We start from the raw sequence: 20,136 nt of genomic DNA on the forward strand, positions 1-20,136 counted from the left end.
ATAGTAATATATTTGATAATTTAACATTAAGTTTGGCGTTAAGCTTCCTTGAAGCCATGGAAAAAAGGAAAACACACTGGATAACATAATTCTCATTGGGAAAAGGAAGTTGGGTCTCTGACAAAATTTTGTCAGGAAAGATTCTTTCTAGCCCACTTGCTCTTGAACCTGTGAACCTGTGATAAGGGATGCTGAACCACAAAGAGAACAGTGTGCTCCGTAGTGGATTTGCAGAAGACATAGATGGCCTCAAATCTCCCAATGATAAGGACTCATGTTGCCAAATATTCTCCTGAAGCAATGACAGAACACATGGGTTGACGAGGTCTACTTTGACCATGCTGCCAGAAGTTGACCAGACATGGTGGCCCATGCCTGTAATCCCAGCATTTTGGAAGGCTGAGGCAGGAGGATAGCTTGAGCCCAGGAGTTTGAGACCAGCCTAGGCAACATAGTGAGACCCTGTCTCTACAAATAATAATAAAAAAGGAGTTGTTTATAATATGTTCTTATCCCACCAGCCTTCATGGCTATTTGATGTTATCCCTTTGAGCAAAAAGATGGTGCCAACACCAACACTTGTTATCCTTCCTGTAGCACAATCCTTTGGCTCTTGAGTCTGCTCCTACTTCATTATAGTAAAACCAGTGTCTTGAACCTGGAGGAAGCATAGCTGGTTTCCTTTTTGATATTTCACAAGGGAACTCATTGAGGATGGGATAGAAATTTATATTCAAATCAGGAGAAAAGCTTTTAAGTCATCCATTCATTCAAAAAACTCTCGAGGCTGAGGCAGGATTGCTGAGGCCAGGAGTTTGAGACCTGCCTGGGCAACACAGTGAGACTTCCTCTCTACTAAAATTAAAAAAAAAAAAAAAATTAGCTGGGCGTGGTGGCACATACATGTATTCCCAGCTACTTCGGAGGCTGATGCAGAAGGCTCACTTGAGCCCAGGAGGTTGAGGCTGTGGTGAGACCTGATTGTGCCACTGCACTGGGCACAGAGCCAGACCTTGTCTCAAAAACAAAAACAAAAACAAAAACAAAAACAAAAAAAGTCTGGATCCTACTATGTGGAGATGTGCAGGCTCTAGGTATATCATGGTGGACAAAACCCAGACATGGCCCTGCCTTCATGCAGCTTAAGGACGGAGGGTCCTGACCTAGTCTAAGGTGTGAGGTGGTGAAGTTTTCCATAAGGAATTGGCATTTGGGCAGAGATCCAAGGAAGAGGAGCAGGGAAGGAGGGTGAGGTGCATCAGAGGGCACGGCCCATGCAGAGCCCCTGTGGCAGGAAGGAAGCAGTGCTTTGAGGCAATGAAAGAAGGCCGAGAAATGGAATACAGAGCATGAAGGAGAAGATAGTGCATGGCAAAGCCGGAGGGAGGGCAGGGCCTTGCAGGCCTGAGGACAGTGGGGGCCACAGAGGGCTTTTCAGGAGAGCCAGTGCAGGAGGGAACAGGACCCCATGAGAGCTGACAGTGCAACATGGATTGAAAGAGCAGAAACAAATATGGAGAGCTCACGTAGGGGCAGCTACAGGAATGGAAGTGGAAAATGATGGAAGCCTGTACTAGGTGCGTTGGAGTAGGGATGAAAAAAATAAGTGGATCAGGATGTATTCACAAGGGGAAGTAAACAGAACTTGATGGTTGTTAGTGAAGAAGAGGGAGGTGCCACAATGATTTGCCAGTTTGCTAATTGAGCTTAATGGCGATGCCATTCACAGAGACTGGAGTGCAAGTTTGAGAGGAGAACCCTGAGAGCAGGGCCCCTATGACATCTAAGTGGGCATGGTTGGTAGGACTGGGGGTTAAATATCCTGCTGCCACCCAGTGTTATGTCAATCAATGCTGAATCATATTGCAAATCTCACTGCAGGACTGAATGTTGGATCTTACAATATGTTGGAACTTTATGAGAAAAAATAAATGGTTAAATTGTTAGCATTTTATAGGTAAATTTCCAAACATTAGGAGAGAACCATGAATTTGGTTTCTGCACAGAAGCACTAAAAGCACCCTGCGTGGAGGAGAATGATTAATGGGTATCCATCCTGTGTGAACACGCTTGTAAAACTGAGTCATAAGAATCAGTAGCTCAGCTCTGAAAGCTACCAATACAACAGGGAGACAGGGCAGGGGCTGACATGCTCCTAACCAGACCCTACAGACTGAATAGTGGTGGCGAAGACACGACTGAGAGAAGAGCAGGAAAATCATCAAATGGGAAATGGTGATGCAGAAAATAAAACTAATTTTATATAGAAAGAATATTAAAGAAATGGCAGGAATACCTGAGTACTTCAAGTTTGATTTTTAAAGTAGTCACAGGTGCCCAAATAACTACTTTTATTTCCATCCTCCCACCTTATCCCTTGCTTCTCAGCTGGCCTGGCTAAGAGGGAAGGAAAACTCCCTTCTCCTCAAGCCTTCTCCTCTTTCTGTCCTGGGCATTTACCTGTGAGTCAGCCTGACAAGGCCAAGGGAAATGGAGGGGCAAGAATGTGCTCCCATCACTCCTGGGATCTCAGCCGAGGGAAACAGGAAGCAGCATGTTTTCTCTGCCCTACACACTTTCATCCCTATTACGTGTGCACAGAGCCCCCAGAGAAAAATGCAATTTGGTAGTGACCTGATAACCACATTCTTGCAGCTTTGGTCCAAGAATGGTAAAAATCCAAGGAATGCCGGGGAAGGGAGAGGGAGACGCAGAGCAAAACAAAACACAATCTCCATTGTAAATGACTGGTTAAAATTACATTCAAGCTAATGTCTAACTAAAAAGTGGAAATGTGATTACATGGGGTACCTTAACTTTCTCATGAAGAAATAATTTTTATACCTTGAAAGTTTAGCAATTACTGTTAAAGCATCAAAGAAACATTTCAAAGTTTTATTAAAAATTCACCTTGGTAAGGAAGAAAGGTGGTGCAGGTAACCCTAGAGTTTAGCTGGTTGGATTTGGTTGGGTCATAAGGTGACTGGGTCTAGCAAGGAACCAGGGCCAGGGACCCATAGTTGCCATCTCCCCTCCTGTGGGCTGGGGCAGAGTTCACTGGCCTCAACATGCACCAGGGAGACCTAAGGTGCATCTGTGAATTCTGTTGTAACTCTTTGGGAACTGTCAGCTGCAATATCTTTTTGAAGTCCCACCCTGTTTTTATGGCTCTCAATGTGTCTGTTAGGAAACTTTAATTCTGTGTACTCAAGGATAGAAAGCAGAGCTAGGCATGGCTCCTCTGAGCTCATCCTTCTGGCCACATTGTTAGTGAAACCCTTTGGAACAGTGTGTTATCAGTCACCAAGATCTTTAGCAAGCTGAAAATGCTTTTAGTACATGAAAAAGGCTCTCAAAACTTACATGATAAAAAGTGCAGACAGTGAAGGTCGATTGCTCCTGTCTACCCTTTGCCAGTTGCTCTTTCCCAGCTTAGGGTAGAGCAATACTACGAAGTTTGGAAAATGTCACCATTTCTGTCCCTCGCGACCTGACTTCATTTACTTATTCACTGGTTCACACATCCTGCATTCATTCACTCTGCATTTATTAAGCATTACCGCGGAGATTAGGCTGACCTTGCTGGGTACTGAGGATGTCAAGGTGTCTGAAAGACACACCCTGCCCTAGTTTAGCGGATCCCACCCTCATGGGGCCAGACACCTCACCCCCGACCCTGCACCCCACCCCTCCCAGTTCCCACTCTCAGGGAAGCCCCAGGAGGGAGCCTTTTCCTCTGCCCTGTGAGGCTGGGAAAGGTGTTGCCAAGGTGCAGCAAGCTGCTAGGCCGGATGAGGAGGGCAGTCCCCTGGGGAGGACCATGCTCTCAAAGGGAAGTTAGGAACAAGAGCTGGGAGAAAGATGGCTTTCTGTAGCTTCCATTAACCTTGCGGAAACACCCCCACTTTGGGGTAGGGAGTGAAGGTAGTCAGAACTGTTAGGTTTTCTTTCGGCCCAGGATAAATAAATAAATGTCATTCCCTTCTATATCCAATGCATGGTTATTACCTAGGAACTTTCTATTTCGTGGGAACCCCGTTAAAACGTAAAGTTTAGATAAATCAGGAGAACTAGGAGTGCATGTTTAAATGAACTCTGGCATCTCCCATAGAGTGGGGCGCCCGAGTCAGCAAACCCTTGGCCCACGGGCCCGCGGTGGGGACGCTACACGTACCTCTCAGAAGTGACCCGGATGCGCTCGTCGCTGGACGACTGCTGCTCATCCTCCTTCTCCCGGAAGTGCTCCTGCACGCACTGCTCCTCGAACTCATGCAGCTTCTTTAGCTCCTCGTCGCTAAGGAAGAGCTCTGTGTGAAGGGAGAAGTGTCAGCCACATGAAAAACAAGAAGAATCAGTTTCGTGGTGTCAATGAGAATTTCACAGCCCCACTTTAATTAAGCTCTCTTCTCTGCCACTCCTAAGGCAGTTCGCCACTACTCCAATTGATTTTTATCTAAAAAGGGGTTGTCATACGCCCCAACCCTCTATCAGTTGGAGCCAAACGGGCCCGCTTTTAAACATAAAAAACAAAATTACATTTACTGGGAAAGTAAAGCCAAGTAATATTTCCTGGAAAACTTTTTGCACTTATTTTTATGAATAGAGTCAAACTTATAGCGTTATTTTCTCATTTTCTTTAGATGCAACAAATTAAGACGTTTTGAAAGCATTGAATTTATATAGAAATTTATAGAGTAGAGTTATTTTAGAGAATTAGCTCAACTTCTGATCTCTATGAGCTGGCTTTCCTAATATTAATTACTAACAAATTAACGAAACTAGAATAAAATGGGTACAAAATGAGAAGCCTTTTGAAAAGAACAGCAGTTGGACTGAGTGTGGTGCTTTTCACACGAGCAAGTAGTTGAGTGAGATTTCTGTGAGGATGTCCAATTGGAACACTATTTTGAAATCAGCCCAACTTAGAAATGAAGAGCCCTGCACATACTCAATCCACGATCCCGTTCCTCTTGGTCCCCTTCTCTCTTTTTCCTGCAACGGCCGCTGAGACGCATAATGATGATGTAGATGTGGCTTAAAATGATCATCGGTGGGGGCAGGACTGGTCTGTCATGAAATGTCATAATCAGCTGATATCGCTGGAACTTCCACACCTGATTGGATATTGATTTTACTTCAAAGAAGGTATTGCTTTAAAAAGAAGACATTTTTACAGTTAGTTATGTTACTTTTTATAGTGATTTCCCAGAGCAGTCAGTTACTCACATTTAAATGAAAATCCTCAATGAGATGGCCTTTTAGTGCCCTTTAGTACTGATTCCTTGATTATCCAATCTTTTGGTTTATCCATCGGTGTGGATTATCTGTGCTTAAGTACATTGTATTCATAAATAGCTAAGTGTAATAAATTGCTATGTACTGCTTTCTTGAAAAACCACACCACAATCTACTCATATACTCAGGAAATTTAATTTCCTATGTGTAGAGGTATAAGCCATTTAACTAAATGTTTTCACATGTTTAAACTTTCAATTCAGTCTAACAAGTAGAAGACTACTTTTTTTTCAACTGAATTAATTAGTTATTGAACTTATTTGATTGAAGGTTCGTTATTTTGGACATGGGGTAGGTAAAATCTTTGTCTTATTTTAGCTTCCAACAGGAAGCAATAAGTACATGATTTCATTGTCTACCAATACTGGGACCTTAGGAAAACTAGTTACCTTCCCTGACCTTAGTTTTCTCATCTCTCAAGCCAGAAGTTTGGACCAGGTTTTCTCCAATGCCCTGTTCAATTCTAAGATTGCATATTTCTGTGAAGGATTTTTCCCTCTATATTTTTCATCTTAGAAGCTAAAATCATTTTTTTCAATATTTATTGAGCATGGTCAACATACTCAACACAACATGCCAAATAGGTAGGTTTTATAAGAAACTTGATTTAATCCTTTAAGCCATTTTTTTCTTGGGCCATTTTATCTTCTATTCTATAAATGATCAGAAAAAAATGCTTTACTAGTATTACAGTAATTGTAACAGCTTATGAAACTAATATTGCCTTTTCCACCTCTGCTGATGAATAAAAAGCATGACTTAATCAAATATTCTGTACCCCAGGAGACTTTCATCTAAGAAAATATTTTCATTAGATTAAAATACACGCTAAAGTGTTAAAATACTAACCAAGATTAAATTCAAATGTATTTAAGTGTCAACTCTTGATTTATGAATACATTAAGACTGATTAACTTTGAACAATGAGACTGCAAAAATTGGATCTACTTAAAAACCCTTATGAAATTATCTGCAAATATATTAGTATCTTGGGAGAGTTCTGAGATTAAATGGAAAATCTGTACAGTAATAAATAATAAGCATGTGGTCATCGGCTGTGACACGTACTTGAACACAGCAATCAGCAGGTTTACCAGCAGGATGTTGGCGACCAGTAGATAGCACGCCATGAGTGCTGGCGTGAGCCAGGCACCGGGGATACAGGGAGGAAGCCGCTTGCCCTCCTCATCATATAGGTTCTCACCACAAGGAGCTGAAAGAAAAAAATAGTTTTGTCTTTGCTTTTTACATATAATGAAAAGGATAAATATCTCTTACATATGTTTTTCAATACCTATTTCTTTTTAAATAAGATTCTTTCTTATTTCATAAGCAATATTTTTTCCATGGGAACAAATAAACTCTGTAATCCTGGCTACTCAGGAGGCTGAGGCAGGAGAATGGCGTGAACCCGGGAGGCGGAACTTGCAGTGAGCCCAGATCGAGCCACTGCACTCCAGCCTGGGCGACACAGCGAGACTCCGTCTCAAAAAAAAAACAACTCACACAAAGAAAAAGGTCAGAAACTCATATCTGCGCTCAGAGATAGTCATTCTTTGTCATATTTCTAAACATTTTCCCATTTCTTTATTGTGGCTCTCAAATATAAAAGTCTTCATTTTTAAGCAGACAAATGTATCTTTATGTTTTTTCCCTTTATTGTTATCCATTTGAAAGTCATTGTGGCTTCTAATTATTTAACATTAGCTTATGTTGTCTCCTGGTTGTTTTCTTGGTTTCATTGATACATTAAATTTGAGAATATTTTTGTTATGTCGTATGGGTTAGGGATTTCCTCTACTTCCCAAATTGTTTAATCAACTGTTTTGGTGCCATGTTTGAAAAATAATCTTTTCTCCCTCTGCTCATTTGAAATGCAACTTTTTATCATAGGGGGTCTATTTCTCCCCTAAAAAAATGTGGTGATCCCAACAGTGAATTTATTGTTCTCTTTACTTTTTACTGACAGCTTAAAAAGTACTGGCACCAAAAAAACAAGAGAAGTATTTGAAAACCGTTTAAGACTACTAGTAATCAGCTAAGGAAAAGGTAATTAAGAAACATATTCCATAGACTAGAATAATCAATTCCATGTAGACTTACGATTAATTTCCATGGCGTAGACTACATAACAATTGGAAAGCAGGATTTTTGTTTTGTATTGTTTTGACAGGAGGGGAGGAAAGAAAATAAGATGATGGTTGAGAGAAAAGTAAAACAAGTGGTTTAACAACATAACTGTTTTGCTGTGAAGAAACGCAAATATTTTAAGCTTGGGAAATATTGATTCACACTTAGAAACAGTGATCTATTTAGAAGAATTACATACATTAATCATTCTAGAAAAATATATATCATGGATATTTATTTTACCATATGTCATAAGCAAGAGCAAAAGCTCACTAGTTAAAAATACTGTGAAAAAGACATGATGTTACTGGCAGATGATCAAGTTAACCAATCACGCGCTCCCTATATTCCAACACAAACCCCTCATAAGCACAAATAACTACAAAATTATTAGTTAATAGTCAGATCAAGAATCAAAAACCTACATTTAATTATGTTACTGAGAATAGCACAGCCTAAAGTTTACCTCTTTACCTTCTCTCATAACCCAATTTAATTTAAAAAAAAAAAAAAAGCTCAACAATAAAAATACTACAGTTTATGCCTGGAATCCAGGAACTTTTAACGTGTATGTATGTCTACCTAAACTAATATTCTTTTGAAATCAAATTATGTTTTTATGTTCTGGCTTACCAAGCTACTAACACATTTCAATAGTTGACTTTGTGATACTTGCAATAATGATATGGTCAGAATGACATTATACAAGTTAGAAAGAAGCTACTGCATGAGCTGGTTATTGTCTAACCTAGAGGCAGTAGATATACACTGACAGCCCTACATTCTATATGAGAGGAAGATGATAAAAACTTTCTATTCCCAAATAGCAGAGCTCTGGAACAGCAGACATGCTATTATAGCTGATGCTTTATGATAAATCACAACATGCAAATGAAAATGTTGGTCCTGAAATGGAAATGGGACTAAAAGTGCCTCCTTCACTGGTAGAACATTTATTCAACTGTCCTGGTGAAATAGTGTACAAGAACATTTGAGCTTTACATTCCTTCAATCCAGAAGACACCAGCTCAGCCTGCAGAGGAGCTGGGCCTACATTCCCCAGAAATCTGTGCAGGATCGTAGCCCATTTCCTCTACTAACATCCAGATTATTTTTGATAATACAAAATAGCACTCTAGTAGTGAAGATGAAATGGGTAGCTATGTGGAAAATGGGCTCTGATGGCTTGAAGAAGAGGATGGTGGGACGTACCAGTTACTCTGCCCTGTTCACTAGTTCATTCTACTGGAAAACACTACCAGTCTTATCCTGGGGTGGGGAGATACTGGATTGAAGAAAAACTAGGCTATTGGCATTAGAACTGCATTCATGTGACAGGATGTCCATCAGGTCCAGCTCAAGGGAAGTGAGACTCTTTTGGAATTCTAGTGAATTATTTTTAGAATAAAAGAAATGACTGATGTCTGAAAATCCATGTTCCATAATTTGGTCTTATTTCTTTGTAAAATAATTTGATGCCTATGGTGGAGTGACAAATATTTTTTATTTCCAAATTAATACATGTTCTTCCATTAATTTGGAACTGGTCATCTGCCTCAGAAGCAGGGAAGAGAATCTTACTATGAATTCTACTCTTACGGTCTATCTGGTCTGCAAACACCTCTCCATAGATCATCCAGTAGGGCATGTAGAAGATGTTTCGGGCCAGTTTCCAAGAAGGCTTCTCCTCTGGATGCAGAATGGCTTGACGGGCTACTCCGAAACTCATGAGCACGACCAGCATGATGACCACAAAGTACAGCATGTCGATCATCTGAGTAAGGAGAACATTTGTCTCTCACTGTCTTGGCTCATGGGCCACGTTCACCCTGGCTCATTATATTGCTCTCTGCAATTAAGCACTTCACGAGTGCTTAATTAGGATGAAGAAAGCCTCTTTCCCTTCATTCCTTCCCATCCCTGGGAAGGCTTTTTCCCACTCCATGCAATGCTTTATGCCTAGAATGTCTTCTAGAACATTGCTATCCTCATCTGCTCTTCATCCTTCTTGCTTCTCCTCTGTTGTTCCCCATAAACACATGTCCCTTAGTAACTACAACTGCAAATGGAGAAAGGGAAGAATTATGGAAAAGATGGGAGTTTGTAAGGGATACTAAGGAGTAAGAGGAGCAGATACCTAAGGAAATAAAATGACAATGAATTGAGAGTATAGAGCAACATTTATTCATTCACTACACAAGTGCTGAGTGGTTACAGTGAGCAATGCCCTGGTTACTGCGGATACTAAACTGGTATAATTCCTACTTTTGAACATCCCTGAAGATGGAGGCCCTTGCTGGAATTTACTAAAGCATACATCCCTCAAAACCACTTGCCCTATAAAGAGTCCTTCCTAAATGTAGGAGGCTTGCTTTCTTCTTGCACCAGTCCTAACATTGAGGCTCTTTTAGGTAATGTAAGGATGACCTGCTGGTTCATTTTCAGTATCATATTCTCTGGCCTGTTCTGGAGTATAAGTCATCATGGTCTAATCACATGGACTTCCTGTGTTCACTCCAGGCCAGAGTAAATGAGCTGAAGATCATCTGGAGTACAAGTCGGGGATTGGCCCTGGGCTCCCTTTGTCTCTGGCTTCTACCACATGTTAGGAGGTTATAAATCAGGCGGGGTTTTTTTTTTTTTTTTGGCCATATATACATTCTGAAGTGGATGTAGTCCCATAGAACATCAAATCCATGTCCCTGTACTAAAGAATGCTGAAAATATGTTTCCAGCTATCAAGAAGTAAATATTTTGAGACATCTATTTTGCTACTGAATTCCTATTGCATCAAAAATTGATGTTCTCTTATGTCCTGGGAAAGTGAAGTAAGCTCTTATAAAAAACGGGGCTATTTTCTTTTATATTGCTGCCAAAATAGACTCATTAATTATAAATCAGAAGGAATAAAAAACAAAAGTAATTAGTCACCCTACAGTTGAAATATGGTATGGAAGAAGGAAGACAGTATATATTGAGTACCTGATATATATTGAGAGATATATATATGTGTATGTGTGTATACACACACATATATACAGTGTATGTATATACACTATATATGTATATATGTTATGTATATATACACAGTAGGCCCTCAACTCATGTTTTTCTATCGGATTTTATTAAGTTATCAACATGTGGGAGAACTGTGTATCTTAAAGCAAAGAATATTTCCTTTAAAAAGGCAACTGCAAAAGAAAAACCAAATGAAATTGAAGGAAGCCATGCCCAAGGCCTCTTCTTATGTCCTAACCACAGCCGAAGTCTCTCTGGATACCCACAGGATGCCATTACTAACCATCTTTCCAATCATCATCACGTACGGCCCCAGATACTTGTTGACACCAAAGATGTCCAGGACACGGATGTACCAGAAGATGATATCCACACAGTAGATCACCCGGCCATAGCCCATGTAGGGCTGGTTCTGTAGGCGAAGAATTGCTCCAATCATGAATGTGGAAATGGCCACGAGATCTGTGATATTCCAGTACTCCTGAAGCCAAACTTTGATTTTCTGGCTGAGTTTGCCTGGTTCTGACATGAGGATCTGAAAACAAACCCCAAAGAACAATAAACTGAGATGCCATATTAGAAGTCTTGTCTTAGAATCTTGGAACAATAAGACTGGTGGAACATTCCAGGGCATCCGGCCCCTTTCCTACTCAAAACATTTAAACACTCTTCTTCTCAGGCAAGGAGAGATATCTAGAAAGGGAAATTCCACGGAATCCTCCCTATTCTTAGATTCAAGGTTTTACAAACTCAGGAAATGCCTTCTAAATTATGTCCTTCTGGCTGTAATTAAAGCAGCTGCATTTTGATTTCTTTTTTAATTATCTGGACACGTGCCTGTTACTCCACATTCCAGAGTCACACAGGATGAAAACTCTAGAGCATAGATGAGCCCCACGTGGCCCCACAGAGGGGCAGTCCACCCAGTGGAGATGGCAGAATGGCACTAGGAAATGTTTTGATTTGGCAAAATTCCTTTGCAACTTAGACATGAGAAATTAGGGGAAAGTTAGACCAGGTTTTCCCCTACTTGAGATATTATCCTTTCAAAATCACTGCTGCTTAAGGGGAGACTTCCACAGAGTAAAATGGAAGATATTTAGCAAGCAGCATGCACAGGTGTGTGCAGAGCCTTCCCAATGGCACAGCTGTCTGTGGTGCCACACTGGGGCGGAGGGTTGCCGTGCCAGGTGGTACCCCTTCAGTTGCAGAGGTCTTGGGGATCTCTGTGGTAGGATGGGGCAGTGGCTATCTATCAGCCTACACAGAAGGGATTCACTAGTTTAACAACCCATGCACACCAGCTGATGGCCACCCTGTCTCTCCTATAACTGGGGGCAGGTTTCTGGAATAAAGAACAGTGTTTCGGTGTATGGTGAACCCTCAGCAAGGTCATGACGGCACAGCGATGGTAAAGCAGGCCGCTCAGGAAATAGTTGCAGCACCTGCGGAATTTGAATGAAGCCCAGCTAGAAAAGGAACAGTAGTAGAAGGTGGCATGTATAATTTTGGATTCAGTGCTTTTTTGGTTTTTCAGGCTCTCGTTAGACTGATGCCATCAGATTCCCTCTATCTGGACTAGGTTAATAATGTTTTTCAGTTCAGTGAAAGGGTCAACAGTTACTGCAAAATAATAGTATTGGTTGTATATCAGTTGGAGAAAGGATATGAAATGATGCTGTGGGCTTTTTCAGCTCAAGTTGCTTTTTTGCTTGGATACATGCTTTCTCTTTATAAGCAGATTTAGTGAATTAAAACTTCTGAGTGATATTGGAAAGAAAGTATCCGGCCCATCTTTCCTCTGCTGTCTGCAGAGATTGCTTACTAGGAGTTACATTTTCACTCGAGCCCTCTGGGATAACAAGAGTCATGTGTGAGATGGTATCTGTTCCTTTGCAACACTGAGTTGAAAATCCTGTTCCCTCTGTTTGCAGCAAATGCTCTAGGCCCCTCCCATATCCCCTGGAGCTTTTCCCCAGGTGGGCTTGCCCACCCCACCTGCTGCAGGTGCTGCTGTTAGGCCCACACCTGCCCCCTTCTGGGATGCTTGCTCTTGGACGCTTGGAGTCATGTCTCTGGTGGGTACCAATGACTAATTGAGGTGGGGCCCAAAGGTGAGACAGACTCCACAGTGTCCAGTCCACTCAGAGCCACCTACAGGATTAGGCCAAGGACAGGGTCAACCTGAAGCCACACAAAACTTAGCTCCTTTTCCTCCTGACTGGGAGCCCTCGCTTCATAAATCTCTTGCACAAGAGTCCAAAGATAAAAGAAATGACATTTTTCCTGTAACTTTGGGCTTTGGACCACACTGTGCAAGTGTCCCTTGTATCTCTCTCTCTCGCTTCTGATCCCAAATAACTAAGCCAAAATTTGTACCCAGTTGCGGTAATTGGTTTATCTCAGGTCGCTGGCAGCATTTGCTGATGCTTTCCTATGCATTCAAACCTGTTTTCATTATTAAATATCTTTATTTTGCCTCGTGTTTTGATTTGCAAGTTCAAGTTCATTCAAGATGTATACATCTTAAATAAATAAATGGAATAAACTTGGGATTGTGATACCTCCAAAAAAAGTCCCACAGCATGTATAATTTGTTTTTTTTTTGTTTTTGTTTTCGAGATGGACTCTCACTCTGTCACTCAGGCTGGAGTGCAGTGGCGCAATCTCGGCTCATTGCAGCCTCTGCCTCCAGGGTTCAAGTGATCCTTCCACCTCAGCCTCCTGAGTAGTCGAAATTACAGGCAACTGCCACACAACCGGCTAATTTTTGTAATTTTAGTTGAGACGGGGTTTCACCATGTTGGCCAGGCTGGTTTCGAATTACTGATCTCAAGTGATCCTCACACCTCAGCCTCCCTAGTAGCTGGGATTACAGGCGTGCACCACCACGGCTGGCTAATTTTTTTTTATTTTTAGTAGAGGCAGTGTTTCACTATGTTGGCCAGGCTGGTTTCAAATTCCTGACCTCAAGTGATGCACCCGCCTCGGCCTCCCAGAGTGCTGGGATTACAGGCATGAGCCACCACACCTGGCCCAACATGCATAATTTGCATGAAACGTTTTTTCAGTAAGGAGCCATATCTGCATTTGCAGTCAGCGGTTAGTGGGCTGGGGGAGGCCTTTGGAGTAGCCACCTCTCGTATCTTCTCTAACGCCAGGCTCACGATGTAGGAGATGACGATCCACTCCTGGAGGGACGGCCAGCCATCCATCCGCACCAGGATGACGTAGTTAAACAGCAGCAGGTAGCCCAAGTATGATATCTGAAAGAAAGACAAGCTGTTAGCCGTGTTTGGGGGAATCACATTGCAATCAAATTTTGAAACCCTGTTTTCTTTCAGGTTGACACATCTAAAAGAATCTTTGTTTCCAACTGGACTGACTCATTGAGAGGAAACCTTCACTGCACCTCACCAGTGCAGACAGAAGACCTGGAGGCAGGACGGGAGGCATTTTATACTTCAGCACGATATGGGCCTGACTTTTCATTTTCTACATAGAGACGTATTTGTTGGTGCTGTCATCCTCATGGGGAAACTATGAAGTTGCAAACATTATGATAATGGGAAACTTTTAATAGTTTGCTGGAGTGTCTTCTACATTCCTGGAAATTGGAAAATGTTACTTACTCCTCCCTGCCTCACAAATTTCCTTCCTGATTCTTTCCACAACTGGGAAGTTAGATGAGAGGACATGTGGATGAGTTGCCCACCCAGACACGCGAGCTGACCCTAGAGTCCTCTCAGTTAGTGGTGGCATGTCCAGGATTTGCTGTGGCCACAGCAGGGCCCCTATCTCTGTGGCAGGGAAAGAGGCAGAGCTGGAGGTGGCAGTGGGTGAGGCAAAAGCAGGGAGTTAAGGGGTTGGGGGAGGACGTCTGAAGTGGATCACCTGTCCCCGGTGATTCACCATGACGCCAAGGAAACTTAAGCTTCTGGGTCCCTCACTGCACAGGCCCCTATGGAAGGCTTGGGGGAAGGGTGCTAAAAGTTAAGTATTTGTAATTGGACAGTTTTTTTTTTTTTTTCAAGATCCGGCCTCCCAATCCTATAAGCTTTACCAGGAGAGAGGCAGGCCCCCCCAGATCCACTATCCACTCTTCGAGGAAAGATTAGAGCCATGTTCTCAGACTTTGGGCTGCATCCTAATCCCTGGGAAGCTGTATAATGTGTGATGACTCCACCCTACACCAGATCCAGAGGGTCTGGGGCGAGGCCCAAGGCTGAGAGGCCTCGATGGCTTCCTGGCCCCATCTCCGGCAGCAGCCTCTATGGCTGGGCTCTCCTGCAGGCTGGGTGCACCCCAGGCCCTCAGATGGTTCTAACCGGAATCAATGGGCAGCAGTGACTTCGACTGTATCATCAATCTTGGCTGCCACAAGGTTGGGTGTCCAGGCCCACAGCTGACCCTTGAGGTGGGCCCCCACACAGAGCTTTGCTCTGCCCCCAGCCCACCCTCATTCATCGCCCAGACCACGGCCAGGGACCCAGCTCCTCATGTCCCATATCCTGCTCCCACCTCATCACCAGTGCAACCACAGCACCGACGCCTGCCTGGCGCGGGTTGTGGCTTGATGCTTGGGATTTCATAAGAAGTCTTTCTCCTCCCGACTGACATGATTGCGCAAGCCACAGTGTGCCTGGCCACCCCCACTGGGACCACCTGCAGCTCGGCCATTTCCCCCAGAGGCGCTCTGATCTGCCCTCCCGCCTCCTCTCCTGCTCTTGTTAGCAGAGAGCCACACTCTGGGAGCTGTGTAGACCCAGGCCTCAGAAAAGGGCTGGAGGATGGCTTGCCAGCCAAGCAGGTCAGTTTGGTGAGCACTTCAGAATGAGACGCCTTGATTTGTTTCCCTATTCCAAGAGTTTACCATCTGGATTTAGCCATGCCTTTGTAATGACCTCACCAATTTCATGAAAAATGGAATCTGTGAATTTGCTCTTTAAATCACTCTGTTCATTTAAAAATAAAATTATAGTTCCCTAAGTTTGTATTGGCATCAAAAGAGTTCATGTTAAGCAAATAGCATGTGACTATTTTGCCTTATGAGATGGTGTATTTGGGACTAGGATGGCCGTATGTCAATATATGACAGGATATCGAGATCCAGTGTTAGCCAGAGATCTCAATTAGTCCCAGTTTTGTTTTCATAATTCATTTTAAATCAGTGAATTTTTAGATACTTTTTTAAGCCCTTGAAATTTTTCTTGACTCCAACATATCAAAGCATTCAAAATATGCTGAATGTCAAATGTTCAGGAAGAGGCCTTACTGTGTAAAACCAGAACTTGACAATGGGCGCGTTATAGAATTCACAGATCTTTGTTCCGATGGGAATACTTCTCTGTTTTTTGTTTTCGTTCTCCTCATCCCCCTTTCTTGAGCCAGCATCTGCATTTGCATCCTGGAAAACAGAGCACAGCACATGACAGGCAGGTGGCTAAATGGGAAATGCAAGGCACTCCGGCACACAGGCACCACTAGAAAAACACAATTCCAAAAATGACTTTAACCAGTGAGATTTCTCAATCCGTGGTACAAGAAATCTCAACAATTTTGAAAACAAGATTACACTGATACTCTTAGGGTCAAGTGTGTCACTGACCATATTCTCCTCTTCTTTTTCTTTGCCATCCTCGTTTTCCTTGGATGTTTGATACGAGAAATCATCATATGTGCGAAATTCCAAAAACAAGATGGTGGGGGGTAGAAGAATCCCCATGATAACCTACGGGACATAAATTGATTTTTTAAGCTGTGGCAATTCTAGAAAAATGTCCCAGCATAGTTAAAATTTCTAAATTATGACCTTCAACATTATTCAGTAACCTAGGAGCCCTGGAATGTTATCCCTGGTCTGACGTTCTGTGACATGTGCTTGGTAAATTAGTAGAATTGCAGGCAGTAAAACAATTTAAGAACATACACTAAATTTTTTAGATGAATGGCAGACAGCACTGTTGGTGATCCTAACTTTAAAAAGAAAAGTCCTGGCTGGCATGGTAGCTCACACCTGTAATCCCAGCACTTTTGGAAGGCCAAGGTTGGTGGCTTATATGAGGCCAGGAGTTTGAGACCAGCCTGGCCAACATGGTGAAATCCCATCTCTACTAAAATACAAAAATTAACCAGGCATGGTGGTGCACGTCTGTAACACCAGCTACTTGGGAGGCTGAGGCACAAGAATCACTTCAACCCAGGAGGCAGAGCTTGCAGTGAGGCGAGATCGCATCACTGCACTCCAGCCTGGGTGACAGAGCAAGACCCTGTCTCAAAAAAAAAAAAAAAAAAAAAAAAAAGTCCTTACATGAAATTTCAAGGAAGGCAAATCTTTAAATTAAAATAGAACAATATAAATAAAATATAATACCTCTAGTGAAGTAGGCCAAAAGTATTTTATATAGAAATAACTTTGATATAAATGACATTATGTGAACTAAGAGTTGCAAGGCTAATGTGACTCACAAAAGAAGGACTAACATGGGCTCAGCCTAGAAAACAAAAGGATGCCTGGATGCCCAGGCTCATAGATAGAAAACGGGCTTCCCTTTTTTTTTTTGAGACAAGGTCTTGCTCGGTCGCCTGGGTTGGAGTGCAGTGGCACAATCATGGCTAGCTGCATTCTTGATCTTCTGGGCTCAAGTGATCTTCCCACCTCAGTCTCCTGAGTAGCTGGGACTACAGGTGTGCACCACCATACCTGGCTAAATTTTTTTTTTTTTTTTTTGAGATGGAGTCTCACTCTGTCGCCCAGGCGGGAGTGCAGTGGCATGATCTCAGCTATGCCTCCCGGGTTCACGCCATTCTCCTGCCTCAGCCTCCCAAGTAGCTGGGACTACAGGTGCGTGTCACCACGCCCAGCTAATTTTTTGTATTTTTAGTAGAGATGGGGCTTCATCGTGTTAGCCAGGATGGTCTCAATCTCCCGACCTCATGATCCGCCTGTCTCGGCCTCAAGAAATGCTGGGATTACAGGCGTGAGCCACCTCGCCCAGCCTACCTGGCTGATTTTTAAAAATTTTTGGTAGAGATGGGGTCTCACTATGTTGCCCAGGCTGGCCCTGTACTCCTGGGCTCCAGTGATCCTCCTGCCTTGGCTTCCCAAAGTGTTTGGATTACAGGCGTGAGCCCCCACACCAGGCTGCACTTCTGTTTCTGTCAGTGCTTTTCCACACTCTACCAATGGCTGAAGATCGTTTTAAACTTTAGTTTGAATCATAACTGAACTTTAAGTTTTGTGTGCACTTCATTGTTTTTCCTGAAATTTATGGATTCACCTTCTATTTTCTTGTAAGGATTATAAACTGTTTTGTTTCCCTAACCTGTATTCCTGATGCTTAGTGGCTTCTTAGCCATTCCGTCTATTTATCAGAGTTATTTCTACTCTCCTTGAGTACTTTCTTTTTGGATCCCACGACTCCTTGGCCTCATTTAATCTGACTGCCTTTCTCTTGGCTGCACAGCTTTTGTATGGCAATTTGTAAAACTTGGGGCCTGTTTCTTACACTCCACACCACGTTTTTTCATTGTAATTTTTACCTTTTTTTTTTTTTGCTTGGACTACCTGCTAAACTAATTCTTCTGCATGGGAGGTTGAAGGTGTATAGTTTGAGTCTTTGCCTGTCTTAAACAGATATTATTTTCTCATGCTTTTGAATAGTTGGCCTGGGTAGAAAATATTCCAGGCTCCAAATGCTTTCCCTTCAGAACTGTGAAGGCTTTACTCCACTACTGCCTTCTGGGTTTCAGTGTTGTTGATGAGCAGTCTGATGCCAATTTGATGTTCATCCCCATGTAGGCGATCTACTTTAGTTTCCTTAAAACCTTGAAGAGCTCTTTATTCTTGGAACTCTGAAAACTGTTTATTAATATCCTAAGTTATGTATAACATCAGCTTAGCATATTATATAGAATTAGACAGTTAAGCATAACATTCATATTTCTAAGAAACAAAGTGCCCTCTATTTGCCAGAACCATACTACACAGTATAACTTGTATAGTCTTTTCTTTATCCTCATGGAGATCTCTAAAATAGATATAATACTGCCATTAGATTGCTAGGTTATCTGCAGATTAGAATCTCTTCTCAAGATAACCTAGTAGTTAACAGCAGTAAACCCCAGAGCTAGGGTTTGATTGCAATATAATTTTTCCCCCACTATATCTTTTTCAAACCTTTTCGTAGCTTCCTATTTTCTTGTAATTTTCTCCCATGTCATGAAAACATCACTAGTTAAAATAATATACAATTTCAGAGTTATAAGGGAATCTAGAAATAGAGTTCCAGTCCCTCCTTTAATGGTGGGTAGATGACCCAACCAGGGTGCGTGTGCATACTGAGTTATGGGGGTCTTCATTAGGAGACTCTGACTGTGGCAGGGGTTTGTGCAGCCTGGTGGGCTGGTCAGGTGGGGGTCTGGAGTTAGACCACCTGGGTGGGGGTTCTGATCCCATGCTGACCAGCTAAGATCCTAGGCATGTCACTTCATCTCAAAGCTTCAGGTTCCTCATCTATAAGACAGTGATTGTCATGGCATCTCCCTCAGGGGGTTGCTAGAAGGAATAAATGAAATAAGCCACAGAAAGTGCTCAGCTCAGCCTGGCAGAGAGTCGCTTGTCACTGTCACCCTGGCCTGCCTCAGGGCGCGTTGCACGCACCTTCAGACCGGGGTTCTTCCGCATCCGCAGCCTTCCCATCCACATGTCGGTCAGCAGCATCTGGCTGCAGGTGTGAGCGATGAAGTCCCGGTGTTTGGCTGCCACAGCCAGTTTGAGGCAGGTCGAGTTGCTCCAGTTTTTCAGTTCGTAGGTCAGGAGTTTCATGGCGATCTGCTCGTCATGCTTATAAGACTGGTCTAATAACTCCAAAGCAAGCTGGCCGAAGTCTCTGGGGGGAAAGAGAAGGGACCAGGGTGAAGCCACAGTGGCTACAAGCTGTTTCTTAGACAGGCATATCCACCAAGGACTTATGGAACCACAGGACACAGTATCCTTCACTGGAGGGGCTCTGAGGTTCTTTGCAAGCAAGAAGCTCCAGGGATGTGTCCCCAAAGGGGGATGGCCAGGGACAGTGGCTGGGAGCTCAGTCAGGAGGCGGGCTGACTGCTACTGCTGCAAATGGAGCTGTAGGTTGAGACCACATCTGTCCCTCAGACCCCAGGGACATAGAGATGAGAAGACAAAGTCCCTTCCCTCAAGTTGTGCAAAGATCAGAGAGGCAGATAGAAAAGACGGCAAAAGTGACTTCAAATGCAGCACCTGTGGAGTTGGTGACTTCAAATGCAGCACCTGTGGAGTTGGAGGCCACAGTGGCGGGGCTGCTGGTGGTGGTAGTGGGGGGAGGTGGACACTGAAAGGGGTCACAGGAGGGCTGGTGGGTGCCAGCTAGGTTCTTAGTTGATCTGGGTGCTGGTGGTGCCGGCATGTCCCACCTGTGGACTGTCACCAGCTGGACATTTCGGATGTATGCCTTTCTCTGTGCGTGTAACACTTCACCATCACTGTGATTACAGAGAAGCCAACATTCTCAATGCTATGACAGGGATGAGGCATAGTTGTCATAGGGTCCAGGCCAGAGGGTGCCTAATGACTGATGGGGACAGTGATAGAAGTTGGGGGGCATGGAGAAGGTGGCACAAGCTGAATTTTGAGCATAAAGTTTACTGCCTTCCCCACATGATCCAGATTCA

The 20,136-nt window shown here is 43.1% G+C and overlaps 1 protein-coding gene across 1 annotated transcript in view; it reads right to left on the bottom strand.

Moving 5' to 3' along the window:
- The window catches only part of TRPM1 (transient receptor potential cation channel subfamily M member 1), a 110,028-nt gene that overhangs the window by 20,885 nt on the left and 69,007 nt on the right, over window positions 1–20,136 (bottom strand). Inside the window, exons 19-28 of the mRNA XM_054451996.2 lie at window positions 19,106–19,334; window positions 16,052–16,174; window positions 15,719–15,850; window positions 13,581–13,709; window positions 10,727–10,978; window positions 9,025–9,199; window positions 7,399–7,419; window positions 6,364–6,508; window positions 4,949–5,151; window positions 4,175–4,307 (exon numbers count right to left, since the gene is read on the bottom strand). Of these exons, the coding sequence (XP_054307971.2) occupies window positions 4,175–4,307; window positions 4,949–5,151; window positions 6,364–6,508; window positions 7,399–7,419; window positions 9,025–9,199; window positions 10,727–10,978; window positions 13,581–13,709; window positions 15,719–15,850; window positions 16,052–16,174; window positions 19,106–19,334 (1,542 nt within the window). The remainder of the gene's footprint in view (window positions 1–4,174; window positions 4,308–4,948; window positions 5,152–6,363; window positions 6,509–7,398; window positions 7,420–9,024; window positions 9,200–10,726; window positions 10,979–13,580; window positions 13,710–15,718; window positions 15,851–16,051; window positions 16,175–19,105; window positions 19,335–20,136) is intronic.

The sequence above is a fragment of the Pongo pygmaeus genome, chromosome 16 (assembly GCF_028885625.2).
Source record: "Pongo pygmaeus isolate AG05252 chromosome 16, NHGRI_mPonPyg2-v2.0_pri, whole genome shotgun sequence".
NCBI lineage: Eukaryota > Metazoa > Chordata > Mammalia > Primates > Hominidae > Pongo > Pongo pygmaeus.